This window comes from Sorghum bicolor, chromosome 6 (genome assembly GCF_000003195.3).
Source record: "Sorghum bicolor cultivar BTx623 chromosome 6, Sorghum_bicolor_NCBIv3, whole genome shotgun sequence".
Taxonomy (NCBI): Eukaryota; Viridiplantae; Streptophyta; class Magnoliopsida; order Poales; family Poaceae; genus Sorghum; species Sorghum bicolor.
The window spans coordinates 46511075-46531456 of record NC_012875.2 but is presented as its reverse complement, the minus strand read 5'-3'; the positions used below and the strand labels follow the sequence as shown (position 1 = coordinate 46531456).

At 40.6% G+C, this 20382-nt stretch overlaps 4 protein-coding genes across 6 annotated transcripts; 2 read left to right on the top strand and 2 right to left on the bottom strand.

Annotated features, from left to right (window-relative positions):
* LOC8065833 (probable signal peptidase complex subunit 2) lies at positions 3497 to 6489 on the top strand. The gene is made up of 5 exons (XM_002447873.2): positions 3497 to 3722; positions 3839 to 3990; positions 4114 to 4195; positions 5549 to 5691; positions 6187 to 6489. The coding sequence occupies exons 1-5, from the start codon at positions 3615 to 3617 to the stop codon at positions 6278 to 6280; spliced, it is 579 nt and encodes a 192-aa protein (XP_002447918.1). The 5' UTR covers positions 3497 to 3614; the 3' UTR covers positions 6281 to 6489.
* On the bottom strand, positions 6565 to 8960 carry LOC8080366. Its single transcript, XM_002446506.2, has 4 exons — positions 8645 to 8960; positions 8232 to 8384; positions 7118 to 7293; positions 6565 to 6981 (listed from the first exon to the last, which is right to left on the bottom strand). The coding sequence occupies exons 1-4, from the start codon at positions 8801 to 8803 to the stop codon at positions 6879 to 6881; spliced, it is 591 nt and encodes a 196-aa protein (XP_002446551.1). The 5' UTR covers positions 8804 to 8960; the 3' UTR covers positions 6565 to 6878.
* Positions 11693 to 19219, top strand: LOC8079389 (pentatricopeptide repeat-containing protein At2g06000). 2 transcript variants are annotated; one of them, XM_021462418.1, is made up of 6 exons: positions 11693 to 13617; positions 14066 to 14550; positions 16966 to 17736; positions 17820 to 17909; positions 18684 to 18797; positions 18963 to 19219. In XM_021462418.1, exon 1 carries the CDS (start codon positions 11859 to 11861, stop codon positions 13509 to 13511), a length of 1653 nt encoding a protein of 550 aa, XP_021318093.1. In that variant the 5' UTR covers positions 11693 to 11858; the 3' UTR covers positions 13512 to 13617; positions 14066 to 14550; positions 16966 to 17736; positions 17820 to 17909; positions 18684 to 18797; positions 18963 to 19219. The 2 variants fall into 2 exon arrangements, with proteins under 2 accessions (XP_021318093.1, XP_002447917.1); XM_002447872.2 differs by having other exon boundaries at positions 18684 to 19219.
* Positions 14883 to 16963, bottom strand: LOC8080365 (protein LURP-one-related 6). 2 transcript variants are annotated; one of them, XM_002446505.2, is made up of 3 exons: positions 16633 to 16963; positions 15988 to 16230; positions 14883 to 15630 (listed from the first exon to the last, which is right to left on the bottom strand). In XM_002446505.2, the coding sequence occupies exons 1-3, from the start codon at positions 16855 to 16857 to the stop codon at positions 15499 to 15501; spliced, it is 600 nt and encodes a 199-aa protein (XP_002446550.1). In that variant the 5' UTR covers positions 16858 to 16963; the 3' UTR covers positions 14883 to 15498. The 2 variants fall into 2 exon arrangements, with proteins under 2 accessions (XP_002446550.1, XP_021318094.1); XM_021462419.1 differs by lacking the exon at positions 14883 to 15630 and having other exon boundaries at positions 15632 to 16230; positions 16633 to 16955.

The window sequence follows — 20382 nt, the reverse complement described above, 5'->3', positions numbered from 1 at the left end:
CAGAGAGTAAGTACAAAGGGTCGTCTATTTGAATGTCTACAAAGATGTTTAATGGATGCATAGTACAATGATCGACCATGAATAAGACTTGTATATCATTTTATTGTTCTTCGATACAAATGAGACCAAGCATAAATAAGATGGTCACAATTGCGAAATAAGATTTCAACTAAATAAATAAGAAGGCCTTCATGTATTCACTTTATATTGATCATATAACTAGTTGATTCTGTGATGTTTGCGGCACTGCCTAGTTTGGAACCTATAAGGGCACTCACAATGCAAGACTCTATCACAGAGTCCAAGACACTTAATTACATATTATTTATGGTATTTTGCTGATGTGGCAGCATATTTATTGAAGAAAGAGGTAATAAAAATAAGACTCCAAGTCTTATTTAGACTCCAAGTCCACACTGTTCGAGGTAATAAATAACTTTAAACTCTATGATAGAGTCTGCATTGTGAGTGCCCTAAGGGCACTCCCAATGCAAAAACTATCATGGTTTCTATAGACATTAATTGCAGTGCCACCTAAGCATTTTGTTGACGTGGCGATGTAGTTATTGAAGAGAGAGACTAAAAATCATAGAAACTGGGTCTAAGTTAGAAACCATGTCTACACAAAATTCAAGACATGAAGTGATATGATTGGCTAAGAATGGAGAAAGAATGAATGTGATTGGATATAAAAATATTCTATAGAAACTATCTATTGGGATCATAGTTTCTATATATATAGTGTCTATAAAATTTAATGGGTATAGAAACTATATATATAGTTTCTAGCATTGGGAGTGCTCTAACTAATCATGCAATCAAAGTGGTAGCCATGCAATGTCTTAATAGAATCTATACATATGGTGGAGCATGGCATCAAGGCGGTGTTGTCTTCCACATTTTTCTATGGATTAATAGTTCGATAGAGCCTCATGGTTGTTCTAGGTCAGATAGAGTCCAAAATCATAATTTGAATAAATAATGAGCACGATTATTAATAATGACAATAAAAATATAAATAAGTAAGTTCTAGACAGTTCCAAATAGATCACTGACAAATACAAGATAACAGAGCCTTGTGTCGAGTCCTCTACCTTAATACGAAATGCTCAGAGGCATATGCTATCCCCTGCAGTCCATGTTTTTTAAAAATAAATTCTACTAGTTTTTATTTTTAAGAAAAAAATTATGGTTTTTAGAGGTTAAATCCATACTTCTATTAATTTTAGAAATAAAAATCACCTTGGAAACACTTTGGACCCTAACGAGATAGTATTTTGTTGTCTCGTACCAGATTTTTTGACTAATGTGTAAGTTCAAGGTTTAAAAATAGATTGTACCTAATTGCATAGTTAAAATCTTTATTTTGTTGTTCTATTTTATGACTTTGCGATTTTAGTTGATTCTACGATTCAATTAAAGTGGAATCAATATTTTTGTGATTTTAGTAGTTATTATATGATTGTATCATTTGCGATCTAACCATTGGAGTTCTGATATGATTCAAGATCATGATTTTCACAAAATCGTCTGATTACTTATATCATATACTATATCTCGCCATGTTCTTTCTATTACATCCAACCCTTCTAAAAGGATCGAGACATCTACATTGAGGTAAAATAGGCTTAGATATAAACCAGAGATTATGTTTCACTCAATACTCACTTAGGTTTTATGGAACCCCGAGGCTAGGGTTGGGAAGATTTATAAGGTTGGGACGATTTTGATACTAGTTTTCAACATATACATTGGTGTTTTGGGGGCATTTTAGCTATCCAATGATGAAGACCGAATTATCTAGACTTAATTTGGTTGGTTACTTCATGAGACTAGAGAAATCAGTTTCAATCATCGGACTCAGCTAGTTCAGTTTGGTTCCCGTGATTTGGTAAGTTATGGCACCAAAGAGTATAAAATCATGTATGGGAGTACTCAAGAAGATAGATGCAAATACACATTGAGGGAGCTATAGATAAACCCAATAACCTGATTTCTCATTGTTCATATTTTCATGCTATGGTGTTCTAGGCTCTAGCTGGCTCGTTGAAATTTGGCTGCTGCTGATTTATTGTGAGAAAAAATATTATTCTTTCGTTGAAAACTATTGTTGAAGTAGTGCTGAAAAACAAGACGCTATTCTTTTTTCTTATTTTTCCTTGTTTCTCCATTTGAAAAGGTTGTAAAAAACTTAAAATTGTAGTTTACGAGCAACTCAAATTATTTTAATTTTTTCTTCAACTCTCAATTTGGAAAGGTTGTTAGAAACGATCAAAGCTGACAACAACTTCAAGGGGTGTTTAGTCCCTTTTTTATCCTAATTTTTTTTATTTTTGTTTCATCATTTTTGCATAATGGAACTAAACACTATGCGAAAAATAGAAAAATGTGATTACTCTCCATTTTGAATTTTGATCTCAAGAGACCAAAAGAGCCCTAAGAGGCTTTAATAAGGGCAATAAATTTTGTATTTTGGATGAAACTAAATATAACCCTTAAAATTTTGGATTTTTGCATTTTATTATTTATAAGTTTTTAGCATTTTGCATTTTGCATTCTGCGGAGAACTAAACACACCCTCAATATTGCAACTACTGTTTCTATTCTGTATTTCGAACATGGGCCTTATTTAGTTGTGATTTTTTTTTTTGCAAAATGGATACTGTGGCATTTTTTTGTATTTGATGAATATTGTCCAATCATGGACTAACTAGGCTTAAAGGATTCATCTCGTACAGACAAACTGTGTAATTAGTTTTTTTATTATTTATATTTAATGCTTCATGCATACGCGGCAAGATTCGATGTGATGAGAAATTTTAAAAAATTTTACAAAATTTTTGGAAAATAAACGATGCCATGGACTCAGGCCTTGTTTAGTTCCGAAAAATTTTCGGATTTCGCTACTGTAGCACTTTCGTTTTTATTTGACAAATATTATCCAATCATGAACTAAATAGGATCAAAAATTCGTCTCACGATTTACAGACAAACTGTGTAATTAGTTTTTGTTTTCGTCTATATTTAGGGGGTGTTTGGGACTGCTCTGCTCCACGTTTTTCAGCTCCGCTCCACGTTTTTTAGTCAAACGGTTTCAGCTCCACGCACTCAGTTCGAGAAAAAAGGGTGGAGTTGTGAGAGCACCTAAACAGATACTCTACGAACTCCAGTTTTTTATGGAGCTGCTCTATAGTGGAGTTTATGGAGCAGAGCTCGTGGAGCAGTGTCAAACACCCCCTAGAGCAGTGTCAAACACCCCTTAATGCTTCATGCATGTGCCGCAAGATTCGATATGACGGGGAATCTTGAAAAAATTTTGGATTTCGGGCTGAACTATAGAGAATTCTTTTTGGGAGAAATCTCGGTGCCGACGTGGCACTCCAGTGACGCGCTGCTTTTCTCCGATTGGTCCACCCGCGTGGCGGCCCGGTAGGCTGTACATGTACCAAGAAGCAGCCCTATGTATAACTGACAGGTCGGTCCCAGTACATCCGCCCCACCCGTCATTGACAGAGCCGCATATAACCCACAGGCCCTCTTCTGTCATCGCTCACTCGCCCGCTCTGTCTACCACCACTTTTCTCCTCGTCGACGATCTCGTAGCGGCGGCGCACATGGCGAGCGACGGCGCGGCGGCTACGCCGGCGAAGGTTACCCCAAAGAAGGCCAATCTCCTCGACCCGTACTCCATCAAGCACCTCCTCGACGAGACCATCTCAGATGTACACTATGCTTCACCCTAAACCCTAGCCCCCCCTCCCTCTCCTCCCCCCTTCTCGATCGCTCCTCCCTCCTCCAGATTTATCATCTGACGAGGTGGTTTTCGTGACGCGATCAGGTCGTGAAGAACAAGGGCTACACCGAGGACACGCGGCTAGGCAATTGGAAGCTGGGCATCGGGGCCGCCGTGATCGCCGTCGCCCTCCTCGCGCAGTTTTACCCCAAGAAGTTTCCGCAGAACCGCGAATTCCTCCTCGGCTGCATCGCACTATATCCTTTTCTGCACTGGTCTTTTGGTTATGATGACGAATCGATGCTAGATCTGATTTCAGTTGAGCATTGTGTCGAATTGTTGTCTGTTGCTGTTGATCCTTGACTTACATGGGTCGATACATATGTGGTGCTGAATGTGGTGCTGCTGATTCTTAGCTACACTAAGGAGAAGGATGCCATCCTCTTCACGCATCCTCCTGCGGTTGGTCTCCATCTGGACTTGTTGCTCTTGAATTATAACTTTCCAAATGTATATATTAATGTGCATTCTATTTTACTTTATTTCACTTTCTTCCTGACTGTACTGTATCTGACCGGAGTCAAATTCTTAACTTCAGCTTGTGTATCTGCATATGTTAGATATATGCTCGATCATGTTTAGGACATTAGAACTGCAAGTGGCTGTCTTTTAATAGAAACATAAGCTGACAAAGTTGCTTCTCAAAGAATGTGTAATAATGTTATATTGAACCATCTGAAGAGTTTGTATTTCCACAAGTATTCATGCGTGGAATTCATTTGCCCTTTTAACAATTTTTTGGAAGTTTTCACCTGTCCAAACTCTAGGTGACCCAGTTACTGCAAACATTTTGCTGAAAATGGAGTGGATTTCTCTTATAATTGTTCTACAACTTGAGTTTTATTCATACCTTTCTCTCACAAAGCTATGCTCAGATGTGTATTTTGCTTCCTAATTACTCAACTCATGCTGAGTAGTTGTGATATGGAGTGATAGACTATGCTGAGTGGTTGCAATTTGTGTGCTTAGTCTCGCTTTTGCGTCAATGATAAATAACTGCTTTGTTAAGTCCGTACAAATATTATCAATGTATAAGAAATGAAACCGCATTGGATTGGCTAGAAAGCAAAAGGGTGTTTAGGTAGACCATTTGACTTTATTTTGATTCTGGGCACTTTGCCCCAATTTCAAATGTGAAATTATATGGCGCCCAGTGAGGTTGGCACCCTCTTTAGCTAAAATATCATGTTGCAATGTTTCAAAAAATCATGTATGCAGTATTGTAGTATACCTAAAGTTTAAAATATTTGCAACAATTCATCAGTTTGAAATTCATCTTTGATGTTGAGATAAAAAAAACACGTCACTGTCAGCACATGATGAACTGTGCCAGGTTGTGTGCTTGCCTATTTTGCTTCTTGACATCTAGTCTGAATTTCAAACTGAACTGTTGCAACTATACTTAACTTTATGTGTCCTATATACATATTTTTTGATGTTTTTTTTGAAACATTGCAAAAATGATATTTTAGCTAATGAGGGCGCCAACCGCACTAGGGGCCAAATATGCATTGATTTCAAATGTACTTTGATATGCAGTCCTTGTGGTCACTAAAACATATGCTTCAAAAGCAGTGCTTGTTATTTGCCGAACAAATTTTTTTTGGTGAACATGTTGCCTTGATGTGGTATTGAATGTTTTTAGCTTTGGAGAATTATTATTGACCATTCTGTGAGATGTCTGTTCTTGTTTGATTCAGTATTTATTAACGACATGATGTCTATAGCTTTGCTAACTTATGGGTTTTCTCCCAGGGTTCTTTCAACAGCACTGGCCTCACTATTTCTTCTAAATTACCAAGATTCTCGGACATGTACACTCTCACAATAGCAAGTGCAGATCCGCAGTCTATCTCTGCAAACAAGCCAGTCCATTTCACTAAGAGCGTGACAAAGTGGTATGTGCCCAGTTGTCTTCAGTTCAGCAGACTTGCATTTTTTTAGTCTCTGGCAGATGCATGTCTTGTGGAAATCTGAATTATAGTGATGCACCACTTTTTAATTGTATTTAAAATCTCAAATGTCTACTGTCCAAAACTCCAAATTACAATCAACTGATACCCCCTGTCAACTTTAGGATTTCATGATTAGATGTTCATGTATGATGTACCTAAAACTCCTATATGGTTCCATAGCATCTAATTAGTCAGCAAATACCAGGCATCGATGGAAAATTGGAATGGTCGCTTTTTGGGACTTACGCCATACCATGAAAAATGTGCAAGCTTGAGTGCATATAAATAACTTATTGTTCGAACTGTCAACACGATGACCTAGTTTCCCTGAAACGCAGTTTGTCAATTTTTGCTCTAAATGTTAAATCCTAGCGACACGACTCATTTTCTTTTCTCCTGGATGTTCATTTGTACAAGTTTAACAATATTCTTGGGCAGGTTTACAAAGGAAGGAGTCCTTGTGGAAGGCCTGTTCTGGAAGGATGTCGAGAAGCTGATTGATGACTATAACAGCGAGCGCAAGAGTAAATGAATTGATAGTTCGTGTCTCTAACCATCTGGGGAGACACTGGCCGTCTAGAGAAATCCCTTAAAGCTTAGCTTAATCTAAACAGACATTTTTGCTATACTGTACTGGTTGACCAGTGAATGAATGCTGTTCTAGACATAAACCTTGGTTCCAAGCTTTCTGTCGTGCCCATACTCCAAAGAGAACTATCTGGTCTGACTGGTCACCTTATATTTATATCCGAATCCAAGAAACGTGAAGAGAAATGAAATAACCGTTGAATCATCGTATTTCGTTACTGCTTCCACTTACGCAGTGTGTAAGCAATTTCATACTTCGGAATAGTTTAGAACACAGGTTTGACGTTGGCTTACTATACTGATATACTCTGGTATTTCCGAACACAAGCAGCACAAACATTATTTAATTATGCTTTCAGAAACAAGAAAAGCCGCTCAAAGGTTTGGAGAACTCTAAACTGTTTCTCAAAGCGTGGTCCTAAAGTATGATGGTATTTGCTGTACATCAGGCCGGAGCTTCGGAATGCTTCTTGTACCCCTGGGATTTGGTCAAAATCTTTGTTGTTGATCAAGAAACTCCCTTGCCTTTCCACATTGGAAGATCAGTACCGATCTGACTGAGTAACAATAGCCTCGACCCGATCTATTGAAGCATGCAACCTTCCGTAGTTCATACTGAAGGCTGGTTCTCCTGTGCCAACAGCCCTGTGTACAGAAAATATGTCAACCGCAGTGTTTGTGAGTTCAAATTGTGCTCATGCAGTAAGTTTCAATGGATCCTGTTCGAATGCTTCTAATAATTATAAGCAATTTAAGTAGTTTAATGCTGATTCAGACTTACCCATGAATCTCTGGAAGCACATATTCTGCTTTCCATCCAATCCTCAAATCAAACCCTGGGAACAAGCTGAGTTTTGACTTGTTTCTTATTTGAGAGATACCGTCTCCCCCCAGGCAAGTAGAAAGCTTCCACTTCCATCCAGTTGCATTCAGATGATAATTGTGGCCAATACCAACCTGTGAACCATTGCTGTAAATTCTCATGCACAATCAAAGCCACAGAACAAATTTCTCCACATCAAAGTGAAATTCCATCCGAGTATTTAATTTTAACTCATTACCATTTCTGAGTTCAGCCATGTTGATTATCAGATCATGTCAGCTAATCTACGTTAACATGTTTATGGCATATTGGCATCTATATTGGACACAGATGATTATAGCACACCTTTTAGAGGTGAGTAATAATGTTCAATCGACTTCCTGGACAGGAAAATGGTCTATGATCTATTCCTGATGAAGCACACAAATCTTTTCTGAACCATTTTCCGTGACAATTTTTTTTGCTTCCATAAATAAACTAAGCACACAATCCTTAATCATCAAATCACACACATAGGGAAGACTAGTATATCGGCTAAATTTTCACCATGGAAATGTTTAAATCATAAAAGAGATATATTGCACATCTATTCATCATTTGGTTAGATTCATACTTCATGTAACTAGTAGGTGTTAACACATTATTCTCACTTCTTGTAATAAAACTTCATATATCCTGAGGAACAGTTCCTAAAGCAGAAGCAGTAGCTTATACTTTGTAGTTTGTACTGCAGTGATTATCCTTAGCAAGGATGTAAAGAGATATTTGCTTCAATCAACATTATTTATGCTATCAGATTATCAGAACCATGGAAGCAAATAAATAAGATTAAGACTTTTACCAGTCTTAATCTTTTTGAACTTGCATTATGCACTCAGTTAAGCATCAAGTGCATAATTTGTAGTCACACAATCACATTGAGCAACTATTCAATTAACATTGATGGGTGCACCATTAGATGCCTGTTTCATGGACAATATCAAATTATCTTGCACTTGTAGTTTTCCAAGTACAAAACTTGCTGTCCCAAAAACACTATTACAACTAACAGGATTCTGCACAAGAAAAGAACCTGTAGATTTAGATACTTTGTGACTGGTATCTTCTTGGAAAGCAGCTGTATGTCGCCACTGATGGGCTTGTACTGGAATTTCCATTTCCGGTCGTAGTCTAGAGGCTTCAGTACTACCTTTGCCTCAAAGTCATTCACCTCAAGGTTGTAGAACTGCAAAGACAAAATATCATTGAATTTGACATTACGAAGCAGCAGAAACGATTAACCACGTCACAGAGTAGTAACAACCACTATGGGAAAGTAACCCTACAATTTCTACTATGGAAAAATCAATTTCACTATCAGAGAGGGAAATGATTGGAGGCAATGGACAAACAAATCTACGAGTGACGAACATTCACATCCAGCACTCTAGGGTTTATGGCGAGGTTTAGAATTTGGTATGAGTCCTCCAGATAAGAGTATAAGACCTCGAGGTTGAGGCCGACGCGGAGGCCCTGGAGCTCCTTGCGGAACTTGAAGTGCAGCTCGGCCGGCACCACGTTGATCTGGTACAGCTCGTCCAGCGTCGTCGGCCCCTCCCCGACCCCGCCCTCCACCCCGCCGCCGCTTCCGGAGCTCGAGGCCATCGTGTGTGTGAGAGAGGCACCCTTTACGCTCGTCGGTGGAATTAGGCGGAACTTGAGGCGCAGCTTGGGGCGATGGAACAGAGAGGGCCGCCGCCGGCCGTAATCTCCGTGGTGAATTTTCAGCTCGCACCCTCAAATAATCAGATACTGAATATAAGGGACGTTGCGCTCGCTAGAAATGGGAGCAAAGCTAAACACCTATTGTGGATTGGTTCCGTCAAAGTAGATGTCGTTATATAATGCATGCTGGTTAAAATTTCTCAACTTAATTATAGAAAATATATACAACATTTTTATCTCTAAATAAATTTATTATGAAAATATATTCAACGATCTATCTAATGATACTAATTATGTATTATGAATATTAATATTTTTAATATATAACTAGTTAAAGTTAAAAAAATTAACTTCTCGAGAAGTGAGAATGACATCTATTTTAGAACGGATGAAGTATTTTATAAGCAACTGATAAAATTATAACCATTTGGACGTTTGAAATAGGCTGCTCGTCCAGACTGAATATAAAATTAATGAGTCCGGTTGTCCTTTCCTCAGCGTTGTTGCTCTTGAAAATTCATAGCTTTAAGTGCAAACGAGCAGGCTTAATATTTTTATCTAATATATAGATAGTAATGGCTTTCTAAATAGGAAGTTCAATGACTTTTTTTTTATATTGAGCTATCTAAAACTATCTCCATTGAGAACTAGAAACTATGATCCTATATATGTGGCAGCATTTTAAGTCGATTCAAGTTTTGGAGAGCATCGAATCATCAAGAAGAGAGAGCGAGAGAAAAAACGAATCCGATCTACTCATAAAGAATAAATAAATGACTTGATCCAACTTGCCAGCCTCCCAAACTTCCATCCCCACAATGTCATTGACGATCATAGTGCTACAGTTGCCTCGCAACTTTGGATCTCACCTTTTGTAGATGAAGTACCGAAGTAGGGTCATGCATCAAATGGATAGGAACGGTGAAGATTAGTTGGTGCCACACCACTATGGATCTATCTTTTTGATGATGAAAGGCCGTAAGTATCATAGGACGAAGGATCGGAGCAACAAGGCCATAAAAAAGCGACCAAAAACTCAATATTTCAAGGCGCTTCCCATAGGCCGGACAAGATAAGATGAAAAGGCTACTAAGGGCACTCACAATGCAGACTCTATCATAGAGTCTAAAGTTATTTATTACCTCGAACAATGTAGACTTGGAGTCTAAATAAGATTTGGAGTCTTATTTTTTCTACCTCTTTCTTCAATAAATAAGCTGCCACATCAGCAAAATACCATAAATAATATGTAATTAAGTGTCTTGGACTCAGTGATAGAGTCTTGCATTGTGAGTGCCCTAAGTTGGCTAAACCAAGAAGAGTGCAGCCTGATTTAATAGTAGGGTCACTAAAGATTAATAATAGTTTAGTTGAGACATCAAGTTATACAAAGACATGGCTGAGATGGGCAGCTAGAGATGGCTATCTACTTGAAAGTATGCTAGTCACTTCTCATATTTGATTGTTGTCACGTAAGAGGATATGGGTTACTTAGAGCACTCCTAATGGAGAATTAATGATGATTTCTATCTTTATTAAATGACTTGCCAGCTAAGCAAAAAGTTGATGTGGCAGCCTAATTAATGAGGAAAGAGATGAAAAACTGAGGAAACCGTTTCCTACTGAGGAAACGACGTCGTCCCTAGAACCAAGGCATGTAGAAACCACGATTTTAGCGTTGGGAAGAAACTAGACGTTTCTATCGGCCCGTGACGGCTGCCCAGCTGCCGCTGCATGCTCGCTCGAGCAGGGTGCACTCTGGTTTCACTGGCCGCGAGCTCGCCGATGGCCATCGGGCTCGGCCACGCTGCTGTTGTGCATGCTCACAATGGCCACCGCGCTTGCCCGCGCCGCTCTTGTGCACGCTCGCCGGCGGCGCCGCTGCCCTCCCGCTCGCCTACGGCCACCGCGCTCGTGTGTCGACCCCTATGCGCGCTCGCTCAAGGTCGCACACTCGCCGGTGTTGGCGCCACCACCATGCTCGCTGACAGCCAATGTGCTCACCCGCGCCACCGCTATGCGTGCTTGCCGCCGCCGTTCTTCGCCGACTTCTACGCGCGACGAACTCGCTCTAGTTCACGTACGATCACCATTCAGGCAGCGGCCCATCCACATCGTCGTCAGACCCTCGGCTGCCTCTATATGGGCTCGGCGCTTGCCCGTGTGCAGCCCTGATGTAGTTTGTGTGCGGGCGGGCAATACACCAATACCTGGGAGATGAGTGATGAGTCACATGCGTGCGCATGGTTGTCCGGTGGCAGTTTGCGGCGGCGCGCATGCAAGCGGCCGGGCTGGTGGCGATGTAGGCACGCAGCTAGGCTCCCTGCTCGGCTGCTTCTCAGGTTGGTCTTGTTGCTCCTCAGATCAGAGTTGGGAGAGATGCGGGAGGACAGAGAGTATGGGATGATGGAGGAAGAGATAAAAATAAAAATTAATTGCACAGTTTGGTCGAAATATACGAGACGAATATTTTGAGCCTAGTTAGTCTATGATTGAACAATATTTATCACATACCAACAAAACACTTATAGTGATTTTGCAAAATATTTCGTAACTAAACACGGCCTTGTTTCGATTGTCGAGTTGTCCTTTTCAAAAGAAAAACCTCCCCATGAGAAAACCCGCGGTTTCCGGTCTCAAAATTTTTCAAAATTTTCCGTTACATCGAATCTTGTGGCACATACATGAAACATTAAATATAGACGAAAATAAAACTAATTATACAGTTTACCTGTAAATCGTGAGACGGATGTTTTGACTCTAGTTAGTCTATGATTGGACAATATTTGACACAAATAAATGAAAATGCTATGGTAGCGAAATTCAAAAAATTTCTCAAACTGAACCAGGCCTCAGTCCATCTCCCTCCGTCCTCCGATGCGCATCACTGTGACGTCCATGCTGCCTCCCCGCATCCTGAGTCCATGACCGCCGCCGCCGCCGCCGCCGCCTCCTCCACGCACACGCTCCGACACCCCTTCCTACGCATTCCCCGATGTTCCTCCGCCACGATACTCTCCTCCTCCTCCGCCTCCGCCTACCTCCTCACCACCCCCTACTCCGCCTCCTCCACTACGCCATCAGCCCCGAGCCCCACCCGCCGCCACAACACCCGGCCCCGGCAGCGCCGCACGCCGCCGAGCTCTGGATCGCCAAGGCGCTCGCGTCAGCGGCCCTCCTTCGTCCGCACTGCCTCCCGGCCTTCCACGGCCTCGCTCCCTCCCCGCTTGCTGCCGCGGCCGCAGTCCGTCTCGCGCCGTGCGCCGGGTCTGCCCTCCGCATATTCTCCGCCCTGCACTCCCCGCCGCTCTCTGTACCCCCTTCTGAGCAGTCCTACAGCCACGTTATCACGTTGCTTTGCCGGTCCGGTCGCCACAGGGACGCACTCAAGCTGTTCGACCAAATGACGGATCAGTCGGGGTACTTACCCGATGCAGTGTTCTTCTCGTTTGTGGCCGGCTCCTGCACCAATGCTGGCCTTCTTGATGCTGCGGTGACTTTGCTCACAAAGGCCTCCCAGTTTGGTCGCCGCATTGAGCCGTATGCATATAACAACCTCTTGAACTTGTTAATTGCCCGTGGCCGTGCACAGGATGCTGTTGCTTTGTTTGAGAGCTGGATTCAGGATGGGCTGTATTCTCCCGATGGCTGGAGTTTTAATGTTGTCATTAAGGGGGTGTGTCGGGTGGGGAATTTCCAGAAGGCACTTGAGTTAGTTGAAAGGATGACTGAGTTTGGGTGTTCTCCTGATACCATCACACACAATATTCTTGTTGATGGGCTATGTAGGGCGAAGCAGGTGAACAGGGGCCATGATTTATTGAGGAGGCTCCAGAGGGATGGTGTTTGCATGCCCAATGTTGTGACATACACCTCAGTAATATCAGGTTATTGTAAGGCTGGCAGGATGGAGGATGCGTTGTCAGTATATAATGACATGCTTGAATCTGGAACAAGACCCAACACGGTCACATACAATGTGCTTATTAATGGATATGGAAAGGCTTTGGACATGGAATCTGCAGTGAGAATGTATCGGCAGCTGATTCTCCGTCGCTGCCCTCCCGATGTTGTGACATTTAGTTCTTTGATTGATGGATATTGTCGGTGTGGACAGCTTGATGATGCCATGAGGATTTGGAAGGAGATGGGTCAGCATCATATTCAACCAAATGTATACACTTTCTCCATCATAATACACTCACTTTGTAAGCAGAACAGATCAGCAGAAGCTCTTGGTTTTCTAAGGGAATTGAATATGCGAGCAGACATTGCTCCACAGACATTTATATATAACCCGGTCATTGATATACTGTGCAAGGGAGGACAGGTGGAAGAAGCAAACTTGATTGTAACAGACATGGAAGAGAAAGGGTGTCATCCTGACAAGTATACATATACTATTCTAATAATTGGGCACTGTATGAAGGGTAGGATACCAGAGGCAATCACCCTTTTCCACAAAATGGTGGAAACTGGGTGTCGCCCTGACAAGATTACAGTTAATTCTTTTATTAGTTGTGTTTTGAAGGCTGGGATGCCTAATGAGGTAGATCAAATAATGCTTATTGCTTCAGGGCATGCTTCAGCTAGTCAGAAAGTTCCTTCTCACCCGAGCCAAAGACTAGATATTTCAGTTGCTGTATAGTTGAATTGTGCTAAAATAAAGAATGTAGGGAAGAGCACCTGAGCTGTCTCAGATGCTTATTGCAGCATAGAACTGGGACTTCTCTAGATGAGAACAACAAAGCATGGTGAGTTTTCTTCTTCTTTTTTTATCAGTTGCCTCCTGTGTGACACCTATACTAGATTGTACATTTTTTGAACTATCTCTATCTCCAATCTAACTCAAAATTACCTAATCAATGCTCTGGTTAGATTTAATAGCTTGACAGCATGCTTAATACCCTACCTACATTTCAGTACATCACAAATATGGTAACAATAACATGTTTAGTCTGAGAGAAATGCTGGGTCTAATAGCCTGATTGGATATGCACAAATTATGGGCAAGATTTTACTACATTGGTCATAATGTGATCATTTCTAACTTAAAGACCTAACTGGCATAAGTCCTTAGTTTGTTAACATACCTCGTTATGTAAATCCCTCATTTCCCCACTCCAGGTTTATTTAATAAAACGCTACCGAAGATTGGAAGGACTTGTGCTTCTATCTTAACTTTTTTTTTGTTTTCTATAGGACATTCATCTAAAGAAACTCAGGTGTGAATATTGAGATATTGGTTGCACCAAGGCTACCTAACTATCAAAAAGTAGTCAAACCAAGTTTATGCCGTGTAAGAATGACAAAGGTAATCTATTTGGTGCACTGCACATCCAGTGAAGTGATTTGCTGAGTCCCATGAAGAATCAAACAAGTGTCCATAGTGCTTTGCTGTGGTGGTGCTACAAAACTTGCACACATGAATGTTGGACACGCTCCTGTAAACATTATATCCAAGCATATGGTCTGTCAGTCGCTTTGGCCTTTTGCCAAGATTCAAGAGCAGCTACATTTGGGAGATTGTTAACTGGATAAGATTAAATTAGCAGACGAGAACTAATTGTTTGAAGAATTGAATGGAAGTAAATTTACTCTCTAGCAGTGGTACTTCAGTTGTATTCTTTCTTTAGAAGCCTCGATGCTTGAAGAATTGGATAGAAGTAGTTTACTCTCTAGCAGAGGTACTTCATCTGTATTCTTTCTTCTCTTGTATTGTTCATTCCCATATAGATTTTTTTCTTGTAGGAAAGAGTATGCAGTATGCACATTGTTGTGCATTCTTCATATCTACACAAGCCTGACTATACAATTTTTGCTAGCTTATGTCTACACAAGCTTGACTATACAGTTTTCCCATTGCAATTTTAAACCTTCCTTTAAGGTGCTGAGTATCCGGTTTCTAGTTTTCCAAACATAATCTACTGTCTATTGAGGAGCTTAGCGAACTGTCCTAGGAACTGGAATCATTAAGTCAAGGAAAGACTTCTATTTCTTTATGAAAGTTGCACATTTGCTTGTCTACTAGGCCTCCAATATCACACTTTTCATCTTTTTGGGAGGATTTAAGTTGGTCTCAGAATTAAAATTAATTTTAAGTTGTTCAAATGAAGTCCAATTTAAGGCAGTAACATTCTTCATGATTTCAATTAGTCAAGACATTTCCCATCCTTTCTCTGTTTTTGCTGCTTAAGAGATATCACTTCATTGGACTTTTTAGACACCCATGATCCATGGCCCAGTCGAATAGTCGATCCAGATTTCTGGTGACTGTGGTACAATGTACACATTTAGTTACTTTGTTCACAATTCATGAAAATTGCAATTCTTGTGTATTGAATTATATTAAGTACCAGGTATGTAACACTGGAATAGGGATGCTCTATGCTGCTGTACATTTAGTCAGTTAGTCACATCTCTCTGTTTATTAAAAAGATAAGTAAGTGGCAGCGAAAGTTAGGCTCATATCATCAGCTGTCCTCTGAATGTTATTCCATGTGGGTCATACAGTCATTATGATGGTGCTAGCATGTGTCTGTTTCTTACTTGAAGATGAAAGTAGGTTGCAAGATCAGTGCTATTGAACATTTTTCTACTCTTATAAACAAGAGCAAATTCTCTAATACATGCTATCAGCATCTGGTGGATTCTCCATGTATGTTGTCAAGAATTGCCATCACCCCAATGATGAAAGCTTGGTCATATCCTGACTGCACTTCCACATGGTAGAAGTCCTTGCCTCCTATCAGCTCTTTCATACCCATCTGCAGAACAGATACTATGTCTTAGATCTCAATCCCTCTGACACTCAAATGCTGGTGGCATAAATGTAATGCTGCCTGTAAACTTCTACACTTTCATATAAGTGCTTGCATACACATGTACATAACAGGGCAGCGCTATCTCTAGAGATGGTTATGCATTTTCTTAGCCAAAAAATGCACCATGTCTATAGACATGTACAAATAGACTTTTTTATTTTCTGCCCTCATGGAATAACTCCTGTTAATCATGACCTGGATCAGCTTGTGTATTCCTTTAATTAGTGACAACAAAAGGAATCTGCTAAGATAATGTACTACAAATGCAGAGGTGTAGAGGATTATAAAGGCACTGCATACCTGGGCTACTATTTTTCTGGTGCAATCAACTATTGTACAGTCTCTATCTGCAAAAGATCCACCAATTTCGAAATCCCAATTTTTACAATTCCTCTTGGGTTCAATATGAATTCTAATCGGAGCACCTTGCGCTGTGCATGATTTCGGATCAGTTAGGCTAAAAACCAATGTGTTTTTTCCTTGGTAATCCATGGAGTATCCATTCCATTTGTTCCTTGTGCTTAGCGCCTGGACAATTCCTCCCTGTAGTGGTATTAATATGGTGAGCACAAAAAAAAAGGAAATGAAGTCATTGTATGGCAAATATGTTATATGTGTTTTTCACAAGTTATCTTTCTGCCATTTCTCAAGAAAAAGAAGTTCTGCATCCTTCTTGTTATTTTGTTCTCTAAGAGCTAGTCTCATTATCATAAATGGGAGCTGAAACAGAAAAGAATTCCCACATCTCCACAAAATTTAAGAGCTAGCCTGTCCAAAAAAGTATGAAATAATGTAAAAAAGCTCATAGGAATTAGATCAATTTAATAGAGCTACAGTTCTGGACCTATCGATTAGTGAAAGTGTGAAACACTCAAAATTATGGAAAATCAAGAAATCATGCAACCTTTGTCCAAGGGTTACTATTATGCAGTTATGATCTGTTACCTTTTTAGAGATGGATAATATTGGTTCTCCTTCACCATCTTTGACCATAAGCTCTCCCTTGGATCCAAGTATTCCACAACCATCCACGACAAAAACAATGTTATGACTGAGGTCAGTAACAACAAAACCACCACCGTTCACTACAATTGGTCTCCTCCTTATCATCAGCATTGTTGGAGTGCCTGAGCAAAAAATCTTGCTGACTACAGGAATGCTCTTGTTCATTTTGCTTGATGCTGGGAGAGAGAGAGAGAGAGAGAGAGAGAGAGAGAGAGAGAGAGAGAGAATACTTGTATCTGAACCCCTGTTTCTGTTTGTCTACCTTGCCTGTAGCAAATTCTGTGGCCAGCGGCGAGTACTTATATTGGAGCAATGGATGATTGTTTCAAACAAGACAGTCTCCCAAGCTAAGAAGCAACAAGGAGAGTTCAGTAGGTTGGTGTGGTTCAAGAGTCTACAATGGAAAGTCACTGCAAGAACCTTTTCTTGCAAGTTGGACAAAAGCCCTGCATAAAGTAACTGCAGAAAAACTGTTCTGGTCTAATAATGTTGTCTAACTTTCATAAAGCATTATCTGTCTGGTGGCCTTGCTCAGAAGTTTCTCCTTGCTCATTTGGATCTATCTCTTCTGTGAGTGCTTCTTATGCACATTCTAACTGATTTCGTTTGAGGTTGCAACCATTTTTTATTCTTTTCATCTCAAGCTGCTTGTAACATCTAGATATGGAGCACATGGCATTTTTAAATGATAATAATTTTAGCAGAACAATGAGCATTTGTCACTGGCACTGTTTCTTATATTACATATACTTTTGTCTTAATGAAGTTAGCCTTGTGTAATCCATGCGCATGGAAAGGTACCTACAGTGTCTTGGCTCTGGACACACTCTCTACATGCTATGATCAATAACTTCTTTTTTTCTGTTTAACTAATAAGCTTTCATATTGCGCATGAATCCATAAAAATGTTCTGTTCAGCAATTGAACATATGTCATCATAATTGGCAATATAAAGCATTACATATGCAGCAAACATGTGGATTAGCATGGAAGCAGTTATATATTGTGTGGTGAGCTGAAAGAAAAGACGACATTGGAGGAAAGGTATTGCGAAAAGTCCACCTGATTTTGCTATCCTATCCAATTTGTCAAAGTGTGTCTGATCAAGCTGTTAACCTATTTTCAAGGAAAAATACCGAGGTGCCACATGAAACAGGTGAAGAATAGCTTTACCAACAACTAAATGGAGGCTTGGCATATTGTTAGCATGTCATATGGTAGGTGCCCATTGCATCCCTGTATTTTGTGCATTTCATGAGAGTTTGTCTCTTTTTGATCTGCCCCTTTAAGTGCAACTATTATTAGAATTTAAGTCTGCAAGCACTTTGAATTATGAAATTTTACGGAACCTAGACTTAGTTTATTTTTGTTTTTGTTTTTGCCATTCGACTAGTTAATTTAGTGTGTTTAGAGCAAAATTTTGGCTTATTGTTGTTTGGACACCATATCCTTTTTTCCCCCCTAAAGACTGACATCTCTTGACGGTCCCTTTTATGCAATCAATGATCCTGGCTGGATGTGCTGAATCTTTGGATCCTTGATTTCTGAGGCACTTTGCAAGAAAAAAGTGCACCACCTATTCTAGATGCGAATATTATTTGTGTTGAAAAGGATTGGCCGTGTTCTGCCACTGGTGTTTTCTGGTGGTCTTTAAAGGCTTCCTTTCTGAGAGTTAGTTCCAATGTTCTCGTCCTTCACTGGTGATTAGCAGACTATTATTGAGATTTTGCAAAAAAGGTAAGTGGCAATTATTCTCTTTCTGTAAACCCAACCACTACAGGCACACCAGTTCTGGAAATTTTTCTATGTGCCAAGCTGCATACCCTCGATATTCTGACTTGGTTAATAGGCCATGTTGTTGCCGAACAGTTGAGCAAGCATTAGCCAGAGCCGTGGGCTTTTGTTGCAACCTCTACTCTAATATAGCTTTGGTACAAGATGCCTAACCTAAAGGATTCTCATGCCTAACCCTACTGTTCATCTGTGGCCAGGGAAAGTCGAACGGTAGCATTGTGGGACATCGTCAAATATTTCTGGCAAGCAGAGTCTTGGGCAGTTAACAAGGGTGTGTTGACATGTTCAGCGATCGCAAAGAGGAATTGCCGGTGAGCTCTTCCCATCCCACTGAACCTTTGGGACTAGGCAATCACCTGCTAAAGGAAACTTGAATCCATCATCATGTCTCTCTGCGGAATGCAGTTTTATGTAGCTGGGAGCCGTGAGGCCGTGAGCATAACTTTTGTTCTTTCTTGACTTGTGAACTGTGGTAGATGGAACTACTATTCGTTGCAGCGAAAATGCTGGTCGCAGATGCAAAGTGGTCGGAAGATTCACAAAAGTTGAAGACTGGTGATAACAACTTCTAGCTTTTTATTGTAGCCTCGAGACCTTTTGATTACATAACGATGTATGATGATTGATGCTCGGAGAAATGGGTGGTTGGGCGCGTGAGTTGCAATAGTTTTGTTGGGCGAGGTTGTATCCTCAAACTATATAGAATTGACTACTTCATCTTCAAACTATAAAACTAGATTTTCTACTTCCTGAACTTTTCAAATCTGGTCAAATAACCTCTAAGCAATTTTGGATGGTGGTTTTGCCACAATGATAATGGTTTTATCTTATTTATTTATTCATTTATTTATTTTTGCTAAATAAATAAAAAAGATGTTATCTCAACTTTGTCAGCGTAAATTCACTGCATAGTATCATTGACCATCAACTGAATAAAATCTCAATGCGGGTCGATGCACACTATAGGAAAAAAAAAACCAACCTCGCTGAAAAGGTGAACAAAACCCTTGAAACTCTCAAATAGGGGGCGCTGCTACTCAAGCTCATCCCAGCCATGTCGCCCCTAGTCTACTAGTGCAATATCTCTAGCATACTTAGTTCACGTAGAAGCTCTCCTAAGTAATGCCTTATAATAACAGAAAAATATTTAGATCGACTTATATTACCCATTAGACCAAAACGATCAGTCTTTTGGTGAAATGGATCAACTCAGGACCCCTAAAATTGATCCTGAGGCCATGGGCCAAGTCTAAGATCAGGACCGGGCCAGCCTACTTGTGTGTGACTGTGACCATGCGTTTTTTTTACAACTACATATATTATATATTAAGCAGCTATTTTAGAGAAAGTTCCTCCAAGAAAGACTGAATTACAACGAGGTCCAACGACCGGATAAAGAGACGTTGACGACGACAGATTCACCGGCGAGGAGCCATAGAGGCGTCGATGGCGCATACATCCAGATGGAAGACCGCGCCAAGCGTCGGTTGAAGGTGGGGCGACGGAACCGGTGAGGAAGCGTGCGCCAAGCGACCGAAGGGTAAGTATGTTGCCAAGATCGCCATCTTATGTGGGAGCTTATGCGTCGTCTTGGGGGGGGGGGGGGGGGGCATCAAGTGAGCCTTGGCTCCTTATCGGTGATTTTAATGAGGCTATGTGGGGCTATGAACATTTTTCAGCATGTCAGAGACAGGAGAGGCAAATGGCTGCATTTAGAGATGTGCTGAATGATTGTGGATTGATGGATCTTGGCTTTGTGGGTCTGCCATTTACATATGACAATGGTAGAGAGGGAAGAGCTAATGTGAAAGTGAGGCTTGACACGGCAGTAGCTGACTCTAGTTGGCGGGACATGTTTGGTGAGGCAACTTTGCACCATCTGGTGTCTTCCAGATC